The sequence below is a fragment of the Clytia hemisphaerica genome, unplaced genomic scaffold, assembly GCF_902728285.1.
Source record: "Clytia hemisphaerica strain Z4C2 unplaced genomic scaffold, Clytia hemisphaerica genome assembly, whole genome shotgun sequence".
NCBI lineage: Eukaryota > Metazoa > Cnidaria > Hydrozoa > Leptothecata > Clytiidae > Clytia > Clytia hemisphaerica.
In genome coordinates, this window is record NW_027104464.1 from 111,726 (window position 1) to 131,980 (window position 20,255).

At 35.0% G+C, this 20,255-nt stretch overlaps 2 protein-coding genes across 2 annotated transcripts; both read right to left on the bottom strand.

The window, feature by feature from the left end:
• Positions 1–582: 582 nt before the first annotated feature.
• On the bottom strand, positions 583–2,161 carry LOC136821124 (myb-like protein V). The gene is made up of 3 exons (XM_067077348.1): positions 1,843–2,161; positions 1,273–1,577; positions 583–648 (listed from the first exon to the last, which is right to left on the bottom strand). Exons 1-3 carry the CDS (start codon positions 2,159–2,161, stop codon positions 583–585), a joined length of 690 nt encoding a protein of 229 aa, XP_066933449.1.
• Positions 2,162–6,250: 4,089 nt separating this feature from the next.
• On the bottom strand, positions 6,251–16,396 carry LOC136821125 (uncharacterized). The gene is made up of 14 exons (XM_067077349.1): positions 16,388–16,396; positions 15,181–15,564; positions 11,044–11,284; positions 10,464–10,559; positions 10,233–10,274; positions 9,944–10,003; positions 9,249–9,302; positions 9,040–9,081; positions 8,457–8,714; positions 8,165–8,233; positions 7,732–7,898; positions 7,190–7,254; positions 6,700–6,797; positions 6,251–6,456 (listed from the first exon to the last, which is right to left on the bottom strand). The coding sequence occupies exons 1-13, from the start codon at positions 16,394–16,396 to the stop codon at positions 6,755–6,757; spliced, it is 1,530 nt and encodes a 509-aa protein (XP_066933450.1). The 3' UTR covers positions 6,251–6,456; positions 6,700–6,754.
• Positions 16,397–20,255: the final 3,859 nt, after the last annotated feature.

The window sequence follows — 20,255 nt, forward strand, 5'->3', positions numbered from 1 at the left end:
TACTGGGTGATTCAGCATATAAATTGGAAACGTACATGATGGTACCCTATAAGGATACGGGTAATATGAAACGAACAAAAAGCCGGTACAATTACAAACATTCCGCTACCCGAATGGTAATTGAAAGAGCCTTTGGTTTTTTGAAAGGTCGTTTTTGTAGGCTCAAATACTTGGAGCTTAAAAACTTAGAGCCTTTGAATAAATTCATAATTACAATTTTTGTATCACTGAGGACCTAAGACTTAATCTGGATCCTTGTGAGGTTGATTTTGATATTGAGTTTGAGGACGTTGGTCACGATGCGTACTACAATGAGATTTATGGGGCTGCTTTAGTGGACGCAGAGAGAAAAAGGGATGAGATTACTGAAAGTATGTGATGGTTTGGTTTGTTTTTTTCTAAGTTAGTTTTGTTAGCTAGTTAAGTAACTAATGTTCAAAAAATCCTCTTATGTTTTTTTAGCCGAAAGAAAAGAGGTTGGATAAAATGTTCTCAAAGAAACATAAGAAATTGCAATCATTTACTGTAGGTGATTTTGCACAAAGTGCGAAAGAGAAAATATAAATTTCCAAAAACCTTTTTCTATAGTTGTGGAATGTAATATTGTTTACGTAGTTTGTTTTTTGTAATTTTAAGAATTATATTGTGCTGAATTATTTAAATGTACATAAAGTTAAATGAATTATTTATATCAACTGATATAACTTGTACACGTTTTTTATAAGAATAACAAATGAAAGAAGTAAAGTATGCAACTAATAATGATATGTTATTGTTTTAGGATTTGCACAATCTTGTGGCCACACCTTTAGCAATACCAGACACACCTTGGATAATAAATTACATCAAACTAAGAACACATGACTTCGATGGTCAAAATATTAAGAACAAGATTTTAAGGCTTTGTGGACTCTGAAAACTTAGCTTATAGTATGAAAATGGACAAAAATACTCAGAAATTGGTGAAGAAATTAAGAACAAAGAACATTTTTAGGCTTTAAACTAGAAAAGTTAAGAGCATCCAGAGGCTTTAAAATTTTGGCTGTTGTCATAAAAAAAACGGAAAACATAACTCTAAAAGAGCATCTTTTTAAAAACATAAATCATAATTTATCCAAAAGTCGATCGTAAAATGCCATTTTTTCATTGTGTCTATTTTGAAGTCTTTCCTCTTTTGCCTGCTCTCTCTCTCTCTCTCTTTCCTCTTTTCTTCCCACGACTGCATCCACTGTAACTGGTTTGATGCAGTGACGGCGGTGGGGACATACTTACCTCTTTTTCTCTTTTTCTCTTTTTGTCTTTCTTCGATTTTCTTCTCTTTCGCTCCTTCAATGTCAATTCTGCCTTATCAACGTCTTCGTCAGCTTTTCTTTCATCATCACTATCATCATTGCTTTCATGGCTATCCTGTTCGTCGTTCTCCTCGTCTTCCAGGCTTTTCTTCTTATTGCTATTGGTCTTTTCGCTGGTCATAACTTCACCACATGAACTGATCGTAATGCGTGGCTCAATGTTTGGCTGTCCACCGAGAACTTCATCAAGTTCATTGAAAAACTTCGACTTCTTTGGTGAACCACCTGATTGTAAACGATTGTGATCTTTTGCTTTTTTGTTCGGCTTGCGTATTGTGTCATGAACGTGTCGAACACTGTTCTGCGTCTGGCAAATCATCCTCTTTCTCGCCACGTTTAACCATTTCTGCCACAACATCATTTCTAATTAGATTCCAAACTTTTGTTTGCGTGTATCGAGGCGAATCAATCATTGGTACGTACTTTTTGTTGACCTGGATCAGATAAAGTGTCCAGTTTTTTGACCAACGGTATGTCTTTTTTTTGTTACTTGACGACGATGGTGGAGCGTTATCAGTAGTAAGATTTTTGGTGTTTTGCTGCCCGGGAGCATTTGTTGTTCGATATCCAATGCATTTTGGTTTGTTTTTTAGAAGGTTTTGTGTTTTTTTCGACGATTTTGTTTTTGTTTTTTTCGATTGCAAAGAAGCAGCTTCCACAGCTCCTGGTCGACATTTGATGTGGCACTTGAGAGATTTCTTTTTATTAATGTCTGCATATTCAGACAGCTTGATGTTTCGAATGTCATCTTGTGACTCTTCCAGTAAGCTTTCACAGCTACTGCTCAATGACTCAGAATCCCACGACATAATGATAAATTTTCAATCTTGAATCTTGATTGACTGCTAAAACTTGTCAATCAGAACCTGTGTATTTTTATTTTTTTGATCCGATGACGCCCCCTTTTTGTTTACATAATCTCCCTCCCTACCAAATAATTTATGCAGATTATGCGTTGCTAAGTCACGTGACTATCCGAATAATATTCCCGGAAACACTTCTAAATCTCTCGAAAGTTTCACAAAATGGTGGTGTTTCTGGGAAATGGCATTTTTGCCTGAGTTTAGTGGAGAAAATTGAGAGTTGATTTATGGAAATCCCAGGAACACAGGAAGTGTTGAAAACACACCACCTCGAGAGGTAAGGTGTTTCTGGGATAAGGTTTTTGCCAAAAACACCCAGAAAACCATGAAAGGTTGAGAAAAGGTGTTTCAGGCCCAGGCCCAACTTTTATTACTACAACATTATTTTGATCATTAATAGATAGGAAATGTGTCGTGACACTAAGCCCATAGACATAGATCCACTTTTGGCTTATGCTTCAATACTTGCAATTAAATAGAATTCGGAAAGTCTACCAAAAATGGTTTTTATTTTCATCGCTCAACATCATCGCGGGAAAAAAGACTTCAGTGCAGTGGAGAAACTCCATGAACGCCCATTTAAGGGTGTAATTTTAAGGGCGGCTGTAAAGTATGCATGTCCGTATTATAAAAACCTTAAAAAACGCGATTAAAACCGGAAATATCGACCAATCCAGTAAAACAAAATAAAAGACGGGGATTTAAAATTCATTTGTTTTATTTTTAACTTTATATTTAACTACTTTAAAGAAATATAAAAGTTCAGTCGTTTTATATACAACAATATAATAAATAATGTTCCTTTTTTTTAAAAGGAGTGCTCATTTTTAAACGAATATTTAACTGACTTTTTTTTTGTCAACCCCCGTCTATCACACTCTACAATAAAGCGGGAAACTGGACTTAAAAAAATCGAAGAGATCAAGGAAAAAATCAACAATACCAGAGAGGAGACCAACAACCAAGACAAATATTAAAGAAAAACCAAAGAAAGCTGTTTGAAGAAAGGTAATTGTGTTTTATTCAATATGAACAGTAGCTAGAAACTATCTTGAATTAGACTTTGACAGTTTTATTCACTTCAATGTGCAAGTAAAAAAAGAAACCAAAATTCATGCAAAAAAGAGTCCCCTAAAGTACGTGGATTTTTATATATAATATTTGGTGTAGCCAAAGTTATATACCAGAAAGGAATAATTTCGTTTTATACTACATGAACTCAATGACTATCTCCTGACTATCTTACCTTTTTTATTTCTCCTAGATAGAATCACCTTTTCCCAGACTTTGCTTACTATATTATGTTCGTCATGAGAAAGGCCTTTTACACGACTGTTCAATGACAATGTTGAGCCTTTGTTATGGATACTGTTTATTAAGTTTTGCCAAGTAGTTGATATCTCAACTCAGTGGCTTCCTTCTGATACGTCTGAAATGTAGGTTTTGACGTTATAACTTTTGAATTTTTGTCGAAAGCCTTGACAGAAACCATTTTGATTTTTAAAAAGGCAAAGTTTGTCATTACTTTAAAAAAAGATAAGGGCAGACCTAGAAACCTTCAAATTGAAGGTGTCTAGAAATTGGCTATTAGACTATCATCTCTTTATCTACAGAATGATTGAGCAATGTCTGCAAGAAAATGACAGAGGAGGCTCAAGAGAATGGTTGATGAAATGTTCCAAGAAGGGAGCCCAGACTTTGAATCATCTTTTGATGCTGGTTTTGCTGGATACGAATCAGATACCTCAACTCAGTCTGATAATCACCAGGAACTTGAGCCGGTTGATCCCTTTTTTTACACTTTTTTTTTTCTTTTTTTTTTATCGTTTCTTTTATCACCAAACATTATGGTATATAATCATAAAATAGTCTCTAAGTAGTATTTACATTTAAAAAACAATACTAATAAAGAACCCTAAATATATCTAAGTTGTCGTTTTTCAAAAAATGTACAAACGGAATGACCGGTATAGATCACAGGGACAAAAGCGGTCACTAGGGGGAAACAATACTCATCCGTTACGGGGCCTATCCGCAGGTGAGGATAACTTCTCCCCAGATTACGCTCTCTCCGGACTGTGGGAATCTCCTTAGTAAAGGACAGAAAAAGCTGAAAAGAAAGGAATCACCTAAATGAATCAGGCTAAACGGAGTGCGAACTGGAGCTAAATAGAGAATCCCCAAAAATGATTTTCATGAATTCGATTACATGTCTTCTGAAGATGATGTTGAATTAGATCCAATTGTTTCTGCTCCTACTCTCCAGTCGAAGCTTGCATCTTAGGCTGGCAAGGTACGCCTCCACAGGGATTCAACCAATGCACTACTGTTGATCCTCAGAAAATATGGAATGGAAGTTACTAAAGAACTTTGATGAAAACCCCACGAAGTGTGGAAGTCCTTAACCGATGTGGAGGAACGTATTATTATTTTGGTATAAAACATGGAATTTCATCAGCACTTGGTTACCTTTCTGGGCCAGTAACTCTGATAGAGATGTCAGTTAATATTGATTGTATACCTTTGGAAAAGTCAACCAACTCCCAATTTTGGCCAATTCTGGGATCAATAAATAACTCTGAACATGTGTTTGTTATTGCTATTTTTCACGGTTTTTCGAAGCCGGACTCTGTCGATGAGTTTCTTAGTGACTTTATCAAAGAAGCAAGTGATATTTTAGAAAATGGCTTGGTGCTAAGTTTTGATGATAATTTAGATCTCACGTATCCGTTTTCATTGAGATGTTTTATTTGTGATGCCCCTGCTAGATCATTTTTGAAATGTATTATTGGCCACTGTGGCTACAATGCCTGCGAAAGGTGTGTTATTGTTGGCGAGAGATTAGACAATCGAACTGTTTTCAATAATGCAACTTACAGGGAAGCTAAACGAACAAGAGAAAAATTTAGTGCAGGAGATTACTTGATTGACTATCAAAAGAACATTATTGGAATTAGGCATTGACTGTGTCACACAATTTCCTTTGGATTATATGCATTTGGTTTGTTTAGGTGTTATGAAACGTATTTTGATGTATTTGTTGAAGGGTCCTAATGTATGTAAACTTTCACACAACTTGATCAATCAAATATCGGATCGACTGACTGTCCACAAAGGGTTGATGCCTTCTGATTTCAATCGTCAACCACGGCCCTTATCCGAACTTTGTCACTGGAAGTCCACGGAATATCGACAGTTTGTTTTATACCACGGACCCGTCGTTTTAAGAGGAATTATTCACACTAAGTGCTACGAGCACTTTCTGTTATTACACGTTGCAATGTCCTTATCATTGAAAGGTCAACCCACTAATGATAATGTTGATGATGCAAGAAAGTATTTGCAATCTTTTGTTAAAACATCTAAAACATTATATGGTTCAAACTTTAATGTTTATAACATTCATTCTCTCCCACACATTGCAGACGACGCTACTCGCTACGGATCGTTAAATAATGTTAGTGCATTCAAATATGAGAACTTAATGCAAGAACTGAAAAAGAGCGTTAGAAATGGTACGAATCCAGTCGCACAAATTGTAAAACGTATGTCTGAAAGAAGATCGGTTGGTCCCAACATTGATAATGACAAAAAACTAAAATCAAAACTTAAGCCACATTCCAACCCAGTGGACACGAGACGTTCTCAAAGACGTCTCAGAAAACGTCGGGCCTGACGTCGGGCAGACGTCTCATATCCGTTCTATTTTGGGAATCGTGAAAGACGTCGATATGGGGACGTTGTTATGACGTACTGTACCGACGTCTCCTACACGACGTCGGAAACCCGTGTTTTAGACGATATATAGTGGACGCGTAAAATATTTTCTCAAAAATTAAATTACGAATCCAAGCCCCCTGCTTTTCCATTATATTTGAGACAGTATCATTTTGAGTTTGTTTTATGCCAGATTCTTCTCTAATAATCACTAAATCATCAAAAGATCATCACTAGTAACAGGGACCTTTCCATTCTCTGGAAGAGGTTCCTCTTTTTATGTCACGAAGTTACTTTCAAATAGATATGATACGAGCATTTTGATCAATTTATACATGTTTTCTTTTTTTCCAAGACAAAAAATACATAAGATAAAAATACAACAAAAAATTATTTGTTTTGTTTCTTCTGCTGCTTCTTGGCCCATCGGCTCCCACCCTCTCGGTCGGGGGCGTCCTTTAATACGTCCTGTAAGGCGGTTTTCACAACCATATCGTCGGCCCCGGTCTTTGCCTTGCAACATCCTATACAAAAGAAACAGTAAATCGATAAATCAACATTAAATGGTTTGCATTGAGACAAAGTGACTGTAAGAATTGATTAGGAAAAACTCCACTTCAGGGAATGAGGGAAATCAGTAGATCTGTTGTTGTCCAGTGATGTGAGATCTAGTTTCAAGGTAAAAAGATTCCTCATTTAAGGCAAATTCACACAAATCCAGTAAATACTAGGATTACTAATAATAATCAACACTAAAATACACTTACTCTCGAGTGCGAGATTCAAATTAGTAAGGCTTTTGAAAGACATTTTATTTCCGTTTCAATCGTGATTCAATTCGGACAAAACAGCGTTCGTCGTGGTCCTGAAATGTAACATGTAAGATTTACCCTCTTGATTGTACTAAACTACTGATACAGTAATACGCACGGGTTGAGAGGAGCATAATAATACCAAACACCCTGCGTTGCATGAAGATACACAAACTTTTAGATAGAAGATATGCGAATTTTGGCCTTTGTCGCGAAAGTTGATGTCTTTGCAAAATTCTCAAAAAAAGTTGGAAATATATAAAACCTCGAAATCCAAATTTTTGTCAAGATAATGCCAATACCAATATAAAGTCGAGAAGCAACCGTTTTATCGGATTCACGGAATATTTTTCACTTTTAGAGCAATTTTCGTTCGAAAATTCTCATTTTCATCCGAATGAATAAATGGTAATTTTAGACTAAATGAAAAAATAAAAACACTTACACCCTCAACATTCGCCCAACATTTTGACGCGTGTCTTTCCCGCCAACTGAGAGCCATAGATCGATCTGCAATGTAACAGGTATTAAAACTAAAGTATGATGTGTCAAAAAGGTGTGCAGTGTTTCTATTTTTGCCGATAACTTTCCAACCATTTGTCGTATAATAAAAAGTTTGGTATCGTTGGAAAAATATTTAAATGCGCTTATATATTATTATGGAAAAATACAAACACTGCACACCTTTTTGACAGACTACTTAGTCGTTTTTCCAATATTTGCAATACAGCAATGTAGAAAAGATTACACTATTGCAAAACCTATTGAAGTTTACACTTTAAATTTTTATTATTAATCTATAAAAATGAAAATTAGAAACAAAAATCAATACTGGGTAACACACAAAAAAGTATAAGGGTTCGATGGCTAACTGTGTCCGAAATAATGTGAATTTTTTTTGGATTTAGGCAAACATCTACTTCAATAAAAGTACATTATTATTATAAAAAATGCATGTAAAAGCAAAAATACAAACGTGCAGCTTACCAAATTTTCAAATTCCTTCTGATCGTCCAGCTTCTTATCATATGCACACAATTCTTCCACGGTTTCACACTTTTTCTTCTCTGTACGGTCATAAATTTTGTCCTTATTAGGACCACCCACCAACTTTTTTATTTCCAAGAGAAGGTTTATTTGCTTCCGCTGAAATTCTGAAAAATCGATGAGTATGATTGTAAAGTTTTTTTATTTATTCATTTCGTCCCGTTTTCTAAAACCGAAAAGCTTTTCTCATAAACTGTTGCTATCATACACAAAGTTTTCGTTTCATCTCAGTCTTCCATCAGGCGGCTATATAGATATTATGATTTCAGTAGTATCATACATGCTAAGAGACGGTGATGAATATATATGTACACTTAAAATATTAGCTCATTGAAAGGCAACTTTAAAATCTAATTCATAAACCCATACTGACCTGCTTCAGGTAATGGGTACATGTCTTGGATATTACATGCTGCGGATTTGCTGCGATGTTTTCCTTTTCCTATAATATAATATACATTTGTTTACTACATACTGCACACAAGGAATATCTTTTCACCAATTAAAAAAAAGATTTCTGTGTATAACCATTTCATTCAAAAGAATCATACGGAAAAGAAATGTACCATTTATAAATACTTTTGCTGAATATAATCAAACAGATGGCACTGTCAAGAATTAAGTGACAGTGCTCATTAATTCTTTGTAAAAACTGTCATACATACCTGATTCGCTTGATTTGGTTCCCGAGCCAAAACCAAGACTTTTTCTTGAACTCTTTGATTCACTCCTTGATTCACTCTTTCTCTCTTTTCCACTGCTACTCGTTGAAAATGTTGACTTATGTGAATTTGGTGTTACGTGCTTACGAGGAGACCGTCTCGGACTTTCGTTTTCTCGGACGGTTTTTTTTGGCAGTGGCGATTCATTAAATGGGCCGCCGTCAAAATGAATTAGGGGAGACGATTGTGATGAAAGATGTGCTATAAAAGGAAAAAGAAAAGCTATAATCAGGTTCTATTACTTCAATTAGATAGACTAAAGTTTTTCAATGAATGGCATTATATTACGTCTATTTTTGCTCTTTGTCTTTTTTATTTTGCGAATCATTAATCATTTAACCCATGTCATAAGATAGGTTACAAAAGTTATTTGGGGAAATAGAAAAATCTGTTGTGTTTTCAGCAACTGATAGTTATAGAGTTAGTTCCTTTGTTTACAATATTTTGTAAACCCAGACGCCTGCATTGTATGTATGTATAGCCCCTGTTTCCAGCATCCCCAACATTTCTATCAGAGTGCACTTACTATTTTTCAAAGTCGACAAATTCATAGTACGATTATCTTCTCCTTAAAAAAGTAAAGCAAAATAATTACAGTAATCTTGTCAAAATATCTAGTGTATTTAACAATTTAAAAAGTCAGCATCCAGTTTAGTCTATAATTCAATCCTAGGACAACTTAATCAAAAAAAAGATGTAATAGATTTAAAAAAAAGGTTAAAACATGTAACTTACTTTCAGAACTTTCACTGTCTGATGAATCATCATCTGAATCAACTTTGTGGGCGCCTAACATAAAATCAAACAAAGAAATGAACTGTGATTCTTCTAAAATGAAAGACTGAAGTTGTCAAAATTATGAGGATAACAAGTAGTCAATTTAGAGCTTCCAAAAGGCTACAATAAAATAATTCTATGACGTTTATTGAAATAATTCTTTTTTGAGGTAAAAAAAAACTGGGACTGAAAGGGTTAACTTATTTTATTATATACCCGTAGGCAAAAACAGTCATTGAATAGTTCCTACACTCTACAACTTTTACCTATTGAATATCTGCTTAATATTGTCAGTATGTTAAAAAATGAGTTAATCTCAAAACACTCTACAGTGACTATAACTGGATGTAACTTTAGAGAGCCAGAATTGAATTGTCGATTTGTTCTCTTGAAAAGACATTTAATGGTGGAATATCATAACTTATAAAAGTTATTCCAAAAAGTATTGAAAAATGAAAATGAAAATTGTGTAAAAAATCGTGGAAATGGTCATTGTAATTCAATTCTACAAAAAGTTCATTTTTTCTTTAATTTTCATTTTCCACTATTAATTCTTTTCAAATATTGTTAGGATAATATCGCAAATATCTTTTTAATGATGGTGCAACTAGAATGCAACCAAAAATTACAACCTTACAAGGATAAGGCTTTACCATAGTTTTTTCTCTTCCCCTGATCATCTGAAAACTTTCTTTGTGATTGTGATCTGGAAGCTTAAAAACAAAATTAATTCCGTTTTATCTCATGCTTTTAACAGAGCCAAGGAAAATATAATAGCTATTATTATTATTATTGTTATTAATTTATTTGGTAAAGAAGGTCAAAACAAACTAGCAGACAGTGAAAAACCACTGATATGGACCTACTATTAGATTTACAAACCTTTCAGTTCAGTAATAAGAAATCATACAATGTATACTAAAAACATATGACAAGACTTACCAACTTTACTCTTTTTCTGAGGAGGTGATGGGTCCCCGCGAACTAAAAAAATTAGATTAGATTATGAAAAATAATAAAATCAAAATATTTGAGGGTTGAAGAACGCCACACATTGATACTTATTAAAGCAAGAACACTGGATAAAAACTGGACCAAGCTTTTCTACTTGAACAATTAAATGCAACCATTCTTTTAAAACATTGTAAGTTTGATTAAAGATATCATCCTTACGTGGAGATCTTTTCTTGGGACTTTCAACTTCTTCTTCACCAGTGGACTCCAAACTGGTTTGATACCCCTTTTGGTATATACGACAAGTATTGAAATCTATGAAAAAATGTTATGTTTAACAAATGTAACAAATACTTCACAACAAGGAAAAGAACATTATAATCAGACAAAGGGTGTGCTGAGGAATGTGAAACCAAACCATTGTATTTCACTTGTCTATCAACTGAATTCCACCATTTTATTTGAAAAATCACTCACCCCCTAGAAACCATCTCAAAGAATTTGTTACCCTTTTGTTAACAACGAGTGTATTAGCATATTACTGAGCTTGCTTTTGAGGTGTCTAAGTGTAAAAATTACTGTTTTTAAATTTTTCTAATAGATGGAAAAGAAGTCTTTGTACTGTACACGGTCATTTTTTTTTTCGTGAGAAAAAACTTTCGCAAATCAGCATTTGCAAATTTTTTCGCGGAAACTACTTTCGCGAATTTGCCCAAAATTTGTGAAAATCGAAAGTTTCTTCCTTTAAAGTAGTATTTTACTATCTATCAAAACTTCACCAAAAGGATAATGTACTCACCTCCTGTAAGCAATTCCTTTTTTACACGATAGCTGGGCCAGTTTGGGTCAACGTCACAGCAATCGTGGTAGTGCTTCGATTTAAAATTTTTGTCATCTGACCAGTATGCAGTGCTGCCTTTTATCCAATTTCTTGGCAAGACAGAGACCGACTCTTCATTTCCATCTTCCAAAATGGCACATACAAATACCTTAGCAGGGTGGCCAGCGATACTGGAAATACTTGAATATACTTGAATATACTGGAAAAAAATATTGGTACTTGATTATACTGGAGTTTTTGAAAAAATGCCCATTTTTCCAGTATATACTTGAAAATGATAAATTGGAATACTTGAAAATACTTGAATTTCTTTTTTCAATCAAATCTTCTATTTCCAGGGCTCTTACAGGCTGTTTTGAAGTATAAATTTTCCAAAATTTTCTATTCGGACCCAACCATGGTGGGTCCTCCTGATAACAATGTATTGTACCCTATTTGTAAGGTTGGACATTCTTGGTTGGTCTTATTCACTTAACTTATTTGATATGGCTTTTTTTTAAAAGATGAACCTTAATGGGCATACAAAAAATGAAAAAAAGTAAAAGCAGAATCTTAGATATTCTTCAGCTCAAGTTATTTACTGCAAGATAACCCTCATTGAGAATTTCAAAAATCCAGCCTTTGGAGCATACAAAAAATGAAAAAAAGTAAAAGCAGAATCTTAGATATTCTTCAGCTCAAGTTATTTACGGCAAGATAACCCTCATTGAGAATTTCAAAAATCTAGCCTTTGGAGCATGTATTGAAAGAATATATCCAATGTGCACATTTCCACTCTTTCTCTGCCAAATGGATATCTGGAATTGGGCAGGCTAATGCTAAAGCGGTCAGGGAAAACCTGGAAAAAGGGCTATTTTAGAAAAAGTCAGGGAAAATCTGGAAAAGCCAGGGAATTTTTGTAAAATTCTTCAAAAGTCAGGAAATTTCTTTCTAGAGTCCCTTGAAATTGATGGTTTTAGCCAATCTTTGAATCCCTATTTTTCAAAATTTTCTTTCTCGGACCCAACCTTGGTGGGTCCTCCAAATAATCATGAAACCCACTAATATCGGTACACTTGACCTATTTAAAATTGATGGTGGTATTTTTGAAAAGTTTGAAAGGTAGCGACATGAAAAGTGCTCGCCAATTTTCTATGTTAAAAACTCTTGCTAGAAAATAGATCTTCAAGGAGCAGTGAGCCATGAAATGATTCTAGAAATAAGAAGTTGAAAATTGGGAAAATGTCAATTTTTCAGCAAAGTTTTTGATTTGACTGAATTGACTAAGCTCTTAATTACAAGGTTTCTTTGTCTGCTAGAACTGGAAATGTCTTAAAAGTCTTGAAGTCTGATATTTAAAGAAAATATTTCTGATAGTCTCTGGAAAACATTCTGGAAATATCGGAAAATTTCTTCCTACTACTTAGAATTGCAAAAGATATTCTACCCTCTTCGCTCGCAACCAAACCTTCTGATTTGACAACCTTGCTACGTAAGCTGTTTAGTAATAATATAATTCTAGAAATTAGACAACCGCTGTAGTACGCCATGGTGTCATAAATTCACTAGTTTCTAAAGCACATTTTGATCTGTTGTTTAATTTGAGAAAATGTCAAAATAATTCTGGCATCAGTGACATTATTTTGTGCACACAATTTTGTCATAATATTTTTAAGAAAGGTAAACCCATAAAATTTCTGGCAAATTGAGGATCCGGATATCCCTATTCTAACGAAGCACCATACGTAAAGTTCAAAATATACTTGAATGTACTTGAATTTTGCACCTTTATATACTTGAAAAAAGCAAAAGATATACTTGAAAATTATCGAAAATGCTCCAAAAAGTACTTGAATATACTTGATTTTCAATGACTAAAATCGCTGGCCACCCTGCTTAGTGTAAGACATTCTTAATACTTTTATACAATTGATCTGTTTGAAATAAATATGATGTTAGGATCAGTCTGGCAGTACCCTGAACAATTTACGTAAAAATCGCACAATTCAAAGATTCACAGAACAAGAGGGAATTCATAATGATATTGATGCAATAGAAATATTTTGTTATCAAGGTTGGGCCAAAAAAAATAAAATGAAATGGATCGGCCTGCCAGTTTTTCAATCTAATAAATCTATAAAAAGAACCAAACACCACGAATTGAGATTTATAAGCATCATGGGAAACTTGGAAAGCGTTCACTCAAATGAAAAACAGAAATTTCCAGGGCTTTTTTGCTACCAGATTAAATGGTGGCAAAACTTAATATTGGCTCAAGTTTTGAAACTCAATCCTAATTTTGAATAAGATAGATGAATAGAAGTAGTCCACCCTATGTTATTTTCAAAACTATATTAATCAGAGCCTAGATTGTTTTTTTGTTCTTTGAACCAAACTGTAAAAACTGTAGCAGCTCAAAACTCTGGAAATTAGTCAGTTTGTAAGAATAAAAAAAACTACTACATAGATTTAAAAATAAACGCCCAGTCCTTTTTCAAACTTTACATCATTTAGCAAAGTTACAAGTACCTTACCACCGTCAATCTCAAGACATGCTATCTTGCGCTTCATGGCAGTTTTTTCAACCCTTTTCCGTTCTCCTTTTACACGACTTGCCAAAAAATAGATTCCAACCAGACTGGAATGACAAGGTTTATCAAAAAAATCAGCTAAATTTTTTTCTTTAAAAACAGTGCACATAAAGGTTGTTTCAGACAAGACGTCTTTGACACATCCAACACAACTGTTATTCAACAAAAACCAACTATCCCTTTCCGATTTTGAAACTTTAGTTAGAATGCATTTGTAGGATGATTTGATGCCAGCACTTTCCAACTCAGTTACCCTTTTCACAACAGATACTAACGGGTTTGTTGCATTGCGCACAAGTTTCTTCAAGATCTGAAGGTGATTCTCAAAAGGAAAGCAGGATATAATATCTAAATTAACATTATATTTAAAGCATCATCAGCCAAATGGATCAAACCGTGAACATTATACACAGTGAATGAAGCACTGTAATGGGTTGCTGCTTGATCTGAAAAATATGCAAGTAGTCTTTTAGCATAATCCAAGTTTTCATTTCTGAACTCGTCATTTTCATCAAGCAAAATTCGAAGGGCAACAACCAATTTCAAAAAATGTTCATATACAGCTTGTGTTAAAACATCAGATAAAACAATAAATCCATAATATAGTAAGAAAGATCTAAATTCTGTTGCTTTAAATCTTTTAAAATGGTTAAGCCCACGGGCTGTCGTGCAAATTCTGATGGCATTTTCCCTCGAAAACTTGAAGCATTTGAGAGACTTGTCTAATTTGCCTTTGAGATAGTCTACAAAGACGTGGTCCTTCTTTTAAAAATTGTAAAATTCGTTTCATAACACCCCAGACAAACAAGATGCATGTAGTCAAGGGGGAATCCTTCTATACACTTCAATCCTGATCTTGCTTCAACCAACGGACTGAGTTGATGCTGATGCTTACCTTCATATTTAAAATTTTCAAAATCTTCTTCAGTTCTCAAGTCCATGTTGGTTGCAAGAAAAAACTGTTCTACCATCAATTCTTTCACCTTTAATCATGCATCGTTCGCATGAATAGAATCCCCCATGCCCTTTATGCATTTAATGAACTGTCTGGCAGGAGCATCACAAAGCATGCACCATATTTTGACATAATATTGCTTATTATCAAATACAAAACCATTATCTCGGAGCTCATTGTATTCATTTAAAAGATCCTCTAAGTATTCCTCACAGTTATTTGGTTTCCCCTCACCACAATAGAGAGAAATAACGAAAGGATGAGGATGCACAAACATTCCTAAAATTGGCCAAAGATCTAGGCCATTTGACTTAAATAATGGTATGCCATCAGCGTTAATGATCAGCTTAATGATTTCAGAATCAAACTCAGGAAAATCTTTTAGGCACCTGATGATCCCTGTTTTAATCCCTAAATAAATATATTCACCTCCGCACTTTCGAATTGTGGCCACCTCCCTTGGTGTGCGCATAAGGGTTCTAGGGTCTTTTGGAAGTTCATCTGCATGACCATAAGCACGAAAAATCGATAAGATATCTTTAAGTTCTGCGCGTGTATAAGCATTCTTACCAGCCATTGCCTTAATTCATCAGCTAAAGTTGGACCTTCATTCAAATTCAAATCTGCAAAATCATCATCTGAGCTGCTACTATAATTACCCCCAGATGTTTCACTACCATCGTCACTGTCATCATCTGACTCATTGTCAGTTTCATTGGAATTTGAAATACTTGGAGTTGGAGAGGTTGAGCGGCTAGATCCCTCACTAGTAGGAATACCAGCTTGATCTACATCTTCAATTTCAAAGTTGTTTCTAATATCATTACAATTTCGCTTATGCAGTGCGTTATCTGTGTCACTGTCAGTATTTTGAAGAAATTCCAACTCCCTTTTTCTTTTTTCACGCCACCTTCTCTTATATTCAGCAGACATACAATCAAAATATGACAGATTCTGTAAAAAAATTTGTTTGGAAATCAATTTTATCATAGAGAGATGAAATAGACATATTTTTTCAAAGAGGCCACCCTGTTGAATAATTATGTCCAGCAGAAAAACAATGATAAAACCATACATAATTATTACAATATGCATGATACAGTAATTATGCATGGCTCTATCATTGTTTTTATGACCGGACTACATAATGATTCAACAGGACGTCCTCTTTGAAAAAAGGTCTATTCAATGACCAAAACTTGAAACAGTAAACTTTTCTGTCCTGTAATATTCAGCCATCAAAGCAGAGAATCTCATGTCTGACGGAAACGGGGTTATAAAAGCTGGCCAAGAGTGGACTGGGAATGGCAACAATGACAACAAAGTTGCGAGACATCCTGATATAGGGCGCCATATCAGGAAAATTTAGTTTGTGACATTCCAGCGCACAACAGGATTCTTGTTGTAAATTTTGTTTTATTGGACTATTTTCCTCAGATGGTTAATTTTAAAGCCCCTTCAGAGGATTACTGTGCGCGTCAGAGAATTATGATCATCTGTTATCAGGTTACCTACGGGGTCCATTCAAGAAGTACATACACTCTGAGGGGGAGGGGGAGGGTACCACCAAAAGCGTACTAGGTGGAGGTCAGGGTAGAAAGGTACGTACCGTACTTAGCCTCAACGTTCAAAAAATTTGCTTAACTTTCCAATTGCTATCCTGAATGCTGATTGGTTGATTTTAAAAATATTGGAAAGTTGAGACCTTTTTTAAAGTTGACGCTAAGAACAGGTTGACATTTTTCAATACAACAAAAAAGAGGTCTTTTACACTTACAGCAGCCATTGAGAAACATCTTGCAAACTCCTGCAATCATGAAATTATGATCTTGCACGAATTTTATTATCCAACCACCCTAAAGCTATGGCGCTGTACAGTTCTTACATTTTTTTTTGAAATTTTACTACTTTGGTCAGTTAGGCATTTAATGGCTATGCCCTCCATTGGTGCAAGTTACCCAATCTCACGGTACGGTGCCCTATATCACTTTTGTCTCGCAACTTTGTTGTCATTCCCAGTCCACTTGTGGCGCACGATGCACAGACTTTAGGAAATGAGATTATGGATATTCTTCAGATCGTTTGTTTTCACCCATCCTTTTAGAGCTTCAGCGTGATGAGAAGAAACCAATCACAATCTGATCTCAGGCTAGGTGACGGGAACCGAATAGTTTTTTTATGAAACAGACTACTTTAATCGTAGAAATTTAAGCAAGAAGAATTTTAGCGTATATTAGCGAGTCATGAAAATCTTGATTTTTTTAGGATTTATTTTAGCAAATCACGATTTCAAAAAATTTTGAGTGGATAAATTTTAACGAATACTCGTATTACATTATTGATTGTATTCGTTTTCTAGCATTTCTTTGCACTGAAACCCTTCCTATTGATAAAAATGTATCAAGGGAACATAACCAGAAATTTCGCGCTGATAAATTTTAGCAATCTGGCGATTCAGCGTGTTTTAGCGAGACTTATTTTAGCAAAATAGGGAAAACTCGCTAAAACTCTTAAAATTTGTCTTGCTAAAATTTCTACGATTAAAGTATACGATTGCCAATCAAAACAAAGTTTAAGATTACTTCCACCACCTGGAATACCATAAGGGAACTTATTTTTAATTTTGGCGAATGTTGAATTTTTTTTTTAATTTTGGCGGAAACTAATTTTGGCAAACAACAGCGTAAGTCTGTTCTATTTTGACTTATTTTGAGCAACTTTGATGAATTTCAAGGTTTATTTAGGCAAGAAAACAGTAAAATTTAATTTTGGCGGGAATTAATTTTGGCAAATTTAGTCTAAATTTGCCAGATCCACCAAAATTAGTTTCCGCAAAAATAAAGTTCCCTTTACTGTACTGTAGGTAGGTAGATTTTTAACTCTCATCTTACCTCACTTAGTTAGAGTTTTTTCATGTTTCACTCTTAATCAGTGAGGTAAATATATTTTAAAGTCTTTTCTGACTATTCAACTCATTTATCATTTATACGACAATCAATCAAAACAACAGGCAGAAACATAAATCAAAGGTGCTGGATTTAAAATCGTTACCTATCTTACCACCAGCATATGGACAAACAAAGACCAAGCAGGATAAGACGACCAACATAATATAATAGTGTAATTGCATCTAGTATTTCAGCACAAGCTCATGAGAGTATGGCCAGTTGTAGGGATGAAAATAATAAGGTGGAGAGCTTATGGTCGTCAACTATCCACAGCCCCTTACCATCAACCACAAAAACCACAAAACCATGAGTTAAAACCGCGGATTGCATTGTGGTTTTCCATTACGTCATTTTCCAACAAAAGACCCAAGCACACGGCAAAGTTGCTAGTGTACTTAGGCCCTTATCTAATCCGCGATACCGCTTTTTACCCGAAACCGGGGAATTTCCCCGATAAAGCAGAAAATTATCTTCCAAATCGGAATCATCCCGTACATCTTTCCTTTTCTGAAAAGTTGACCATCAAGCATGGCGGACGTCTCGTGCTCAGAATCGTATCCACTTCCAAATGCCCCACATTTTCTAGAACCGAAGCAAATCATTTCTTCATCTCAACAACAAAAGTCTCTACCAGCTAAAAGGTAAATATATATATATATGTTTTCTACCCATTATATTTTGCCTTTGTTGTTCTTTTTTGTTTTTTTCTTACATCTCTCCTTTTTTTGCTTCTTGGTCAGTTTTTTGGACCTAATCTCAGATGACCAATAAACTAGGGGTGGGGGATGTATGATTAGTAGATAACGTGCTCCTGAAAATTCTTAAATGGAATTTATAATTCACACGTAGAAAATTTTACAATCTTCCCAAATCATCCATCTACTAAGTTAGCTTATAAAATTAAATTCATGACCCTGCCGATTCCCCGGACAATATGGGGCAAATGTCCGTGGAACGAAAAAAAAATATTTCCATCCCCAGACAAACGAAGCGCGCTGTCAAATAAGTGAACCGCACGTCCGGATGAGTGAACACATGGTTGCGAGTTACGGTTGACTATAATTGCATGAAAGCGCCTAGACATCACTATGATGGCAAAATTGACGGACGCCAATGCGATCGCCCAAATGTTTAAGTACATCACACAGAACGCGTGTTCAGTCCGGGGTAAGTTTCAAAAAATAAAGCGGCAATCAAAAATATGTTCAATTTGGGTCCTAAAACATCTTCAAATCCAGTCGGTTGGTCGGCCGGTAGAAAATTTTGTCGAATTTTTAAGATCTAGTAAATCCCGATGAATCAAGTTGGCAATCAACAGAAACTTATGCTGCCATCTTTAATTTGCCAAACTAAATGTGTGCCTGAATATGTTAACCTTAAAGCGGCCCTTATTCTTGGCCCCTAGGGTATTGGCCCTACCGCGTTGCTGAATTTGACATGAAAATTTCAATAAGGGTACATGAAAAAACTTGAACGAGACTCAATGTGGGTTAAGTGAACAAAAATAATGATTCAAAGACATGCCATTATGGGAAAGATCCTAACCTGCGAACAGCGCCCAAAAAACCTGACGATTGTACCGACTTTCCGAATAGGGTTTTCTTGTTTATTCTGTGACAAATGTTGTCTGTGACAAATGTTGTCAACCAAGATCACGGCATATAAATTTCATGTTTATACCATTAGCCAAACTGGAGTTATTTAAAAAACAAATTTTGCTGACGTCAGCATTTTTTGGTTTTTGCAGTTCTCACAAAATTGGCAAAACCTAAATTTAAGTAACTGATTTTCAAGTTCTACATCGTAATGCGCTTTTTTAAAGGTATCAGTTATTATACTAGGAGGGGTTGAACTGCTTCTGAAAAATTAACAAAATGTGAATTTACCCAAGAGAAATGCACATTCAACTTTTTCAAACATTGCCGGTTCCAATGAGGTACGCGATTACGCTATATTATAAGGACTAAAAACACAACAGATATCTATATTTCCACTCACTAGAACAGTTTTTTTCGATCTAGCAAAGATCCACTGATCAAAAACTGTCCTTAAATATAGGATCTTGTGCCTCGTTGTATACAGGAATCACAATTTAATAATTTTTTTGTTCATTCTCTTGCCAGGTCTACACACACCCGGTCAGATGAAGGAAAACGGCGGAGGAATAAGAAGAAGAGTTGCAAAAGCAAATCAAAGAAAACGCAGACTTTATGACCAAAAGCTGGAAGAACAATTTGATAAAGACAAGAAAATCAGAAAGCTTGAAAGTGAAAAAGCTTTATTGACCATAGCGTTGAGATCAGCAACTCGTAAGCTACCCATCCCAGTCACACCACGATATAGTTTGCCGAAGTCAGTTTTGGATCGATCTCGTAGTAAAGCATCAGCCATCAATCAAACGTTAAGAGTTTCTGTCACAGAGTTCAACAAAAGAGAACTGCAAATTCTACCTGGAACTATTGGAAGTGGTGCATATGGTAGTCTTAAAATTGGAAAGCTTCCAAACTTTCAGCAATCAGTTGCAGTGAAGGAAATTACTCTTAGGTTCCAAATAAACGGGCCCCCCCGCTTGTTAATTTTTCGAAAATTTTCCAACCCCCCCGGACCTTATTAGGACCCCCCCGTTTATTAATCTCCAAGAATATTTTCAGCTGTCAAAGAGAAGGTCGCTTATTTTGCTTTAAATAGCGTAGTTTT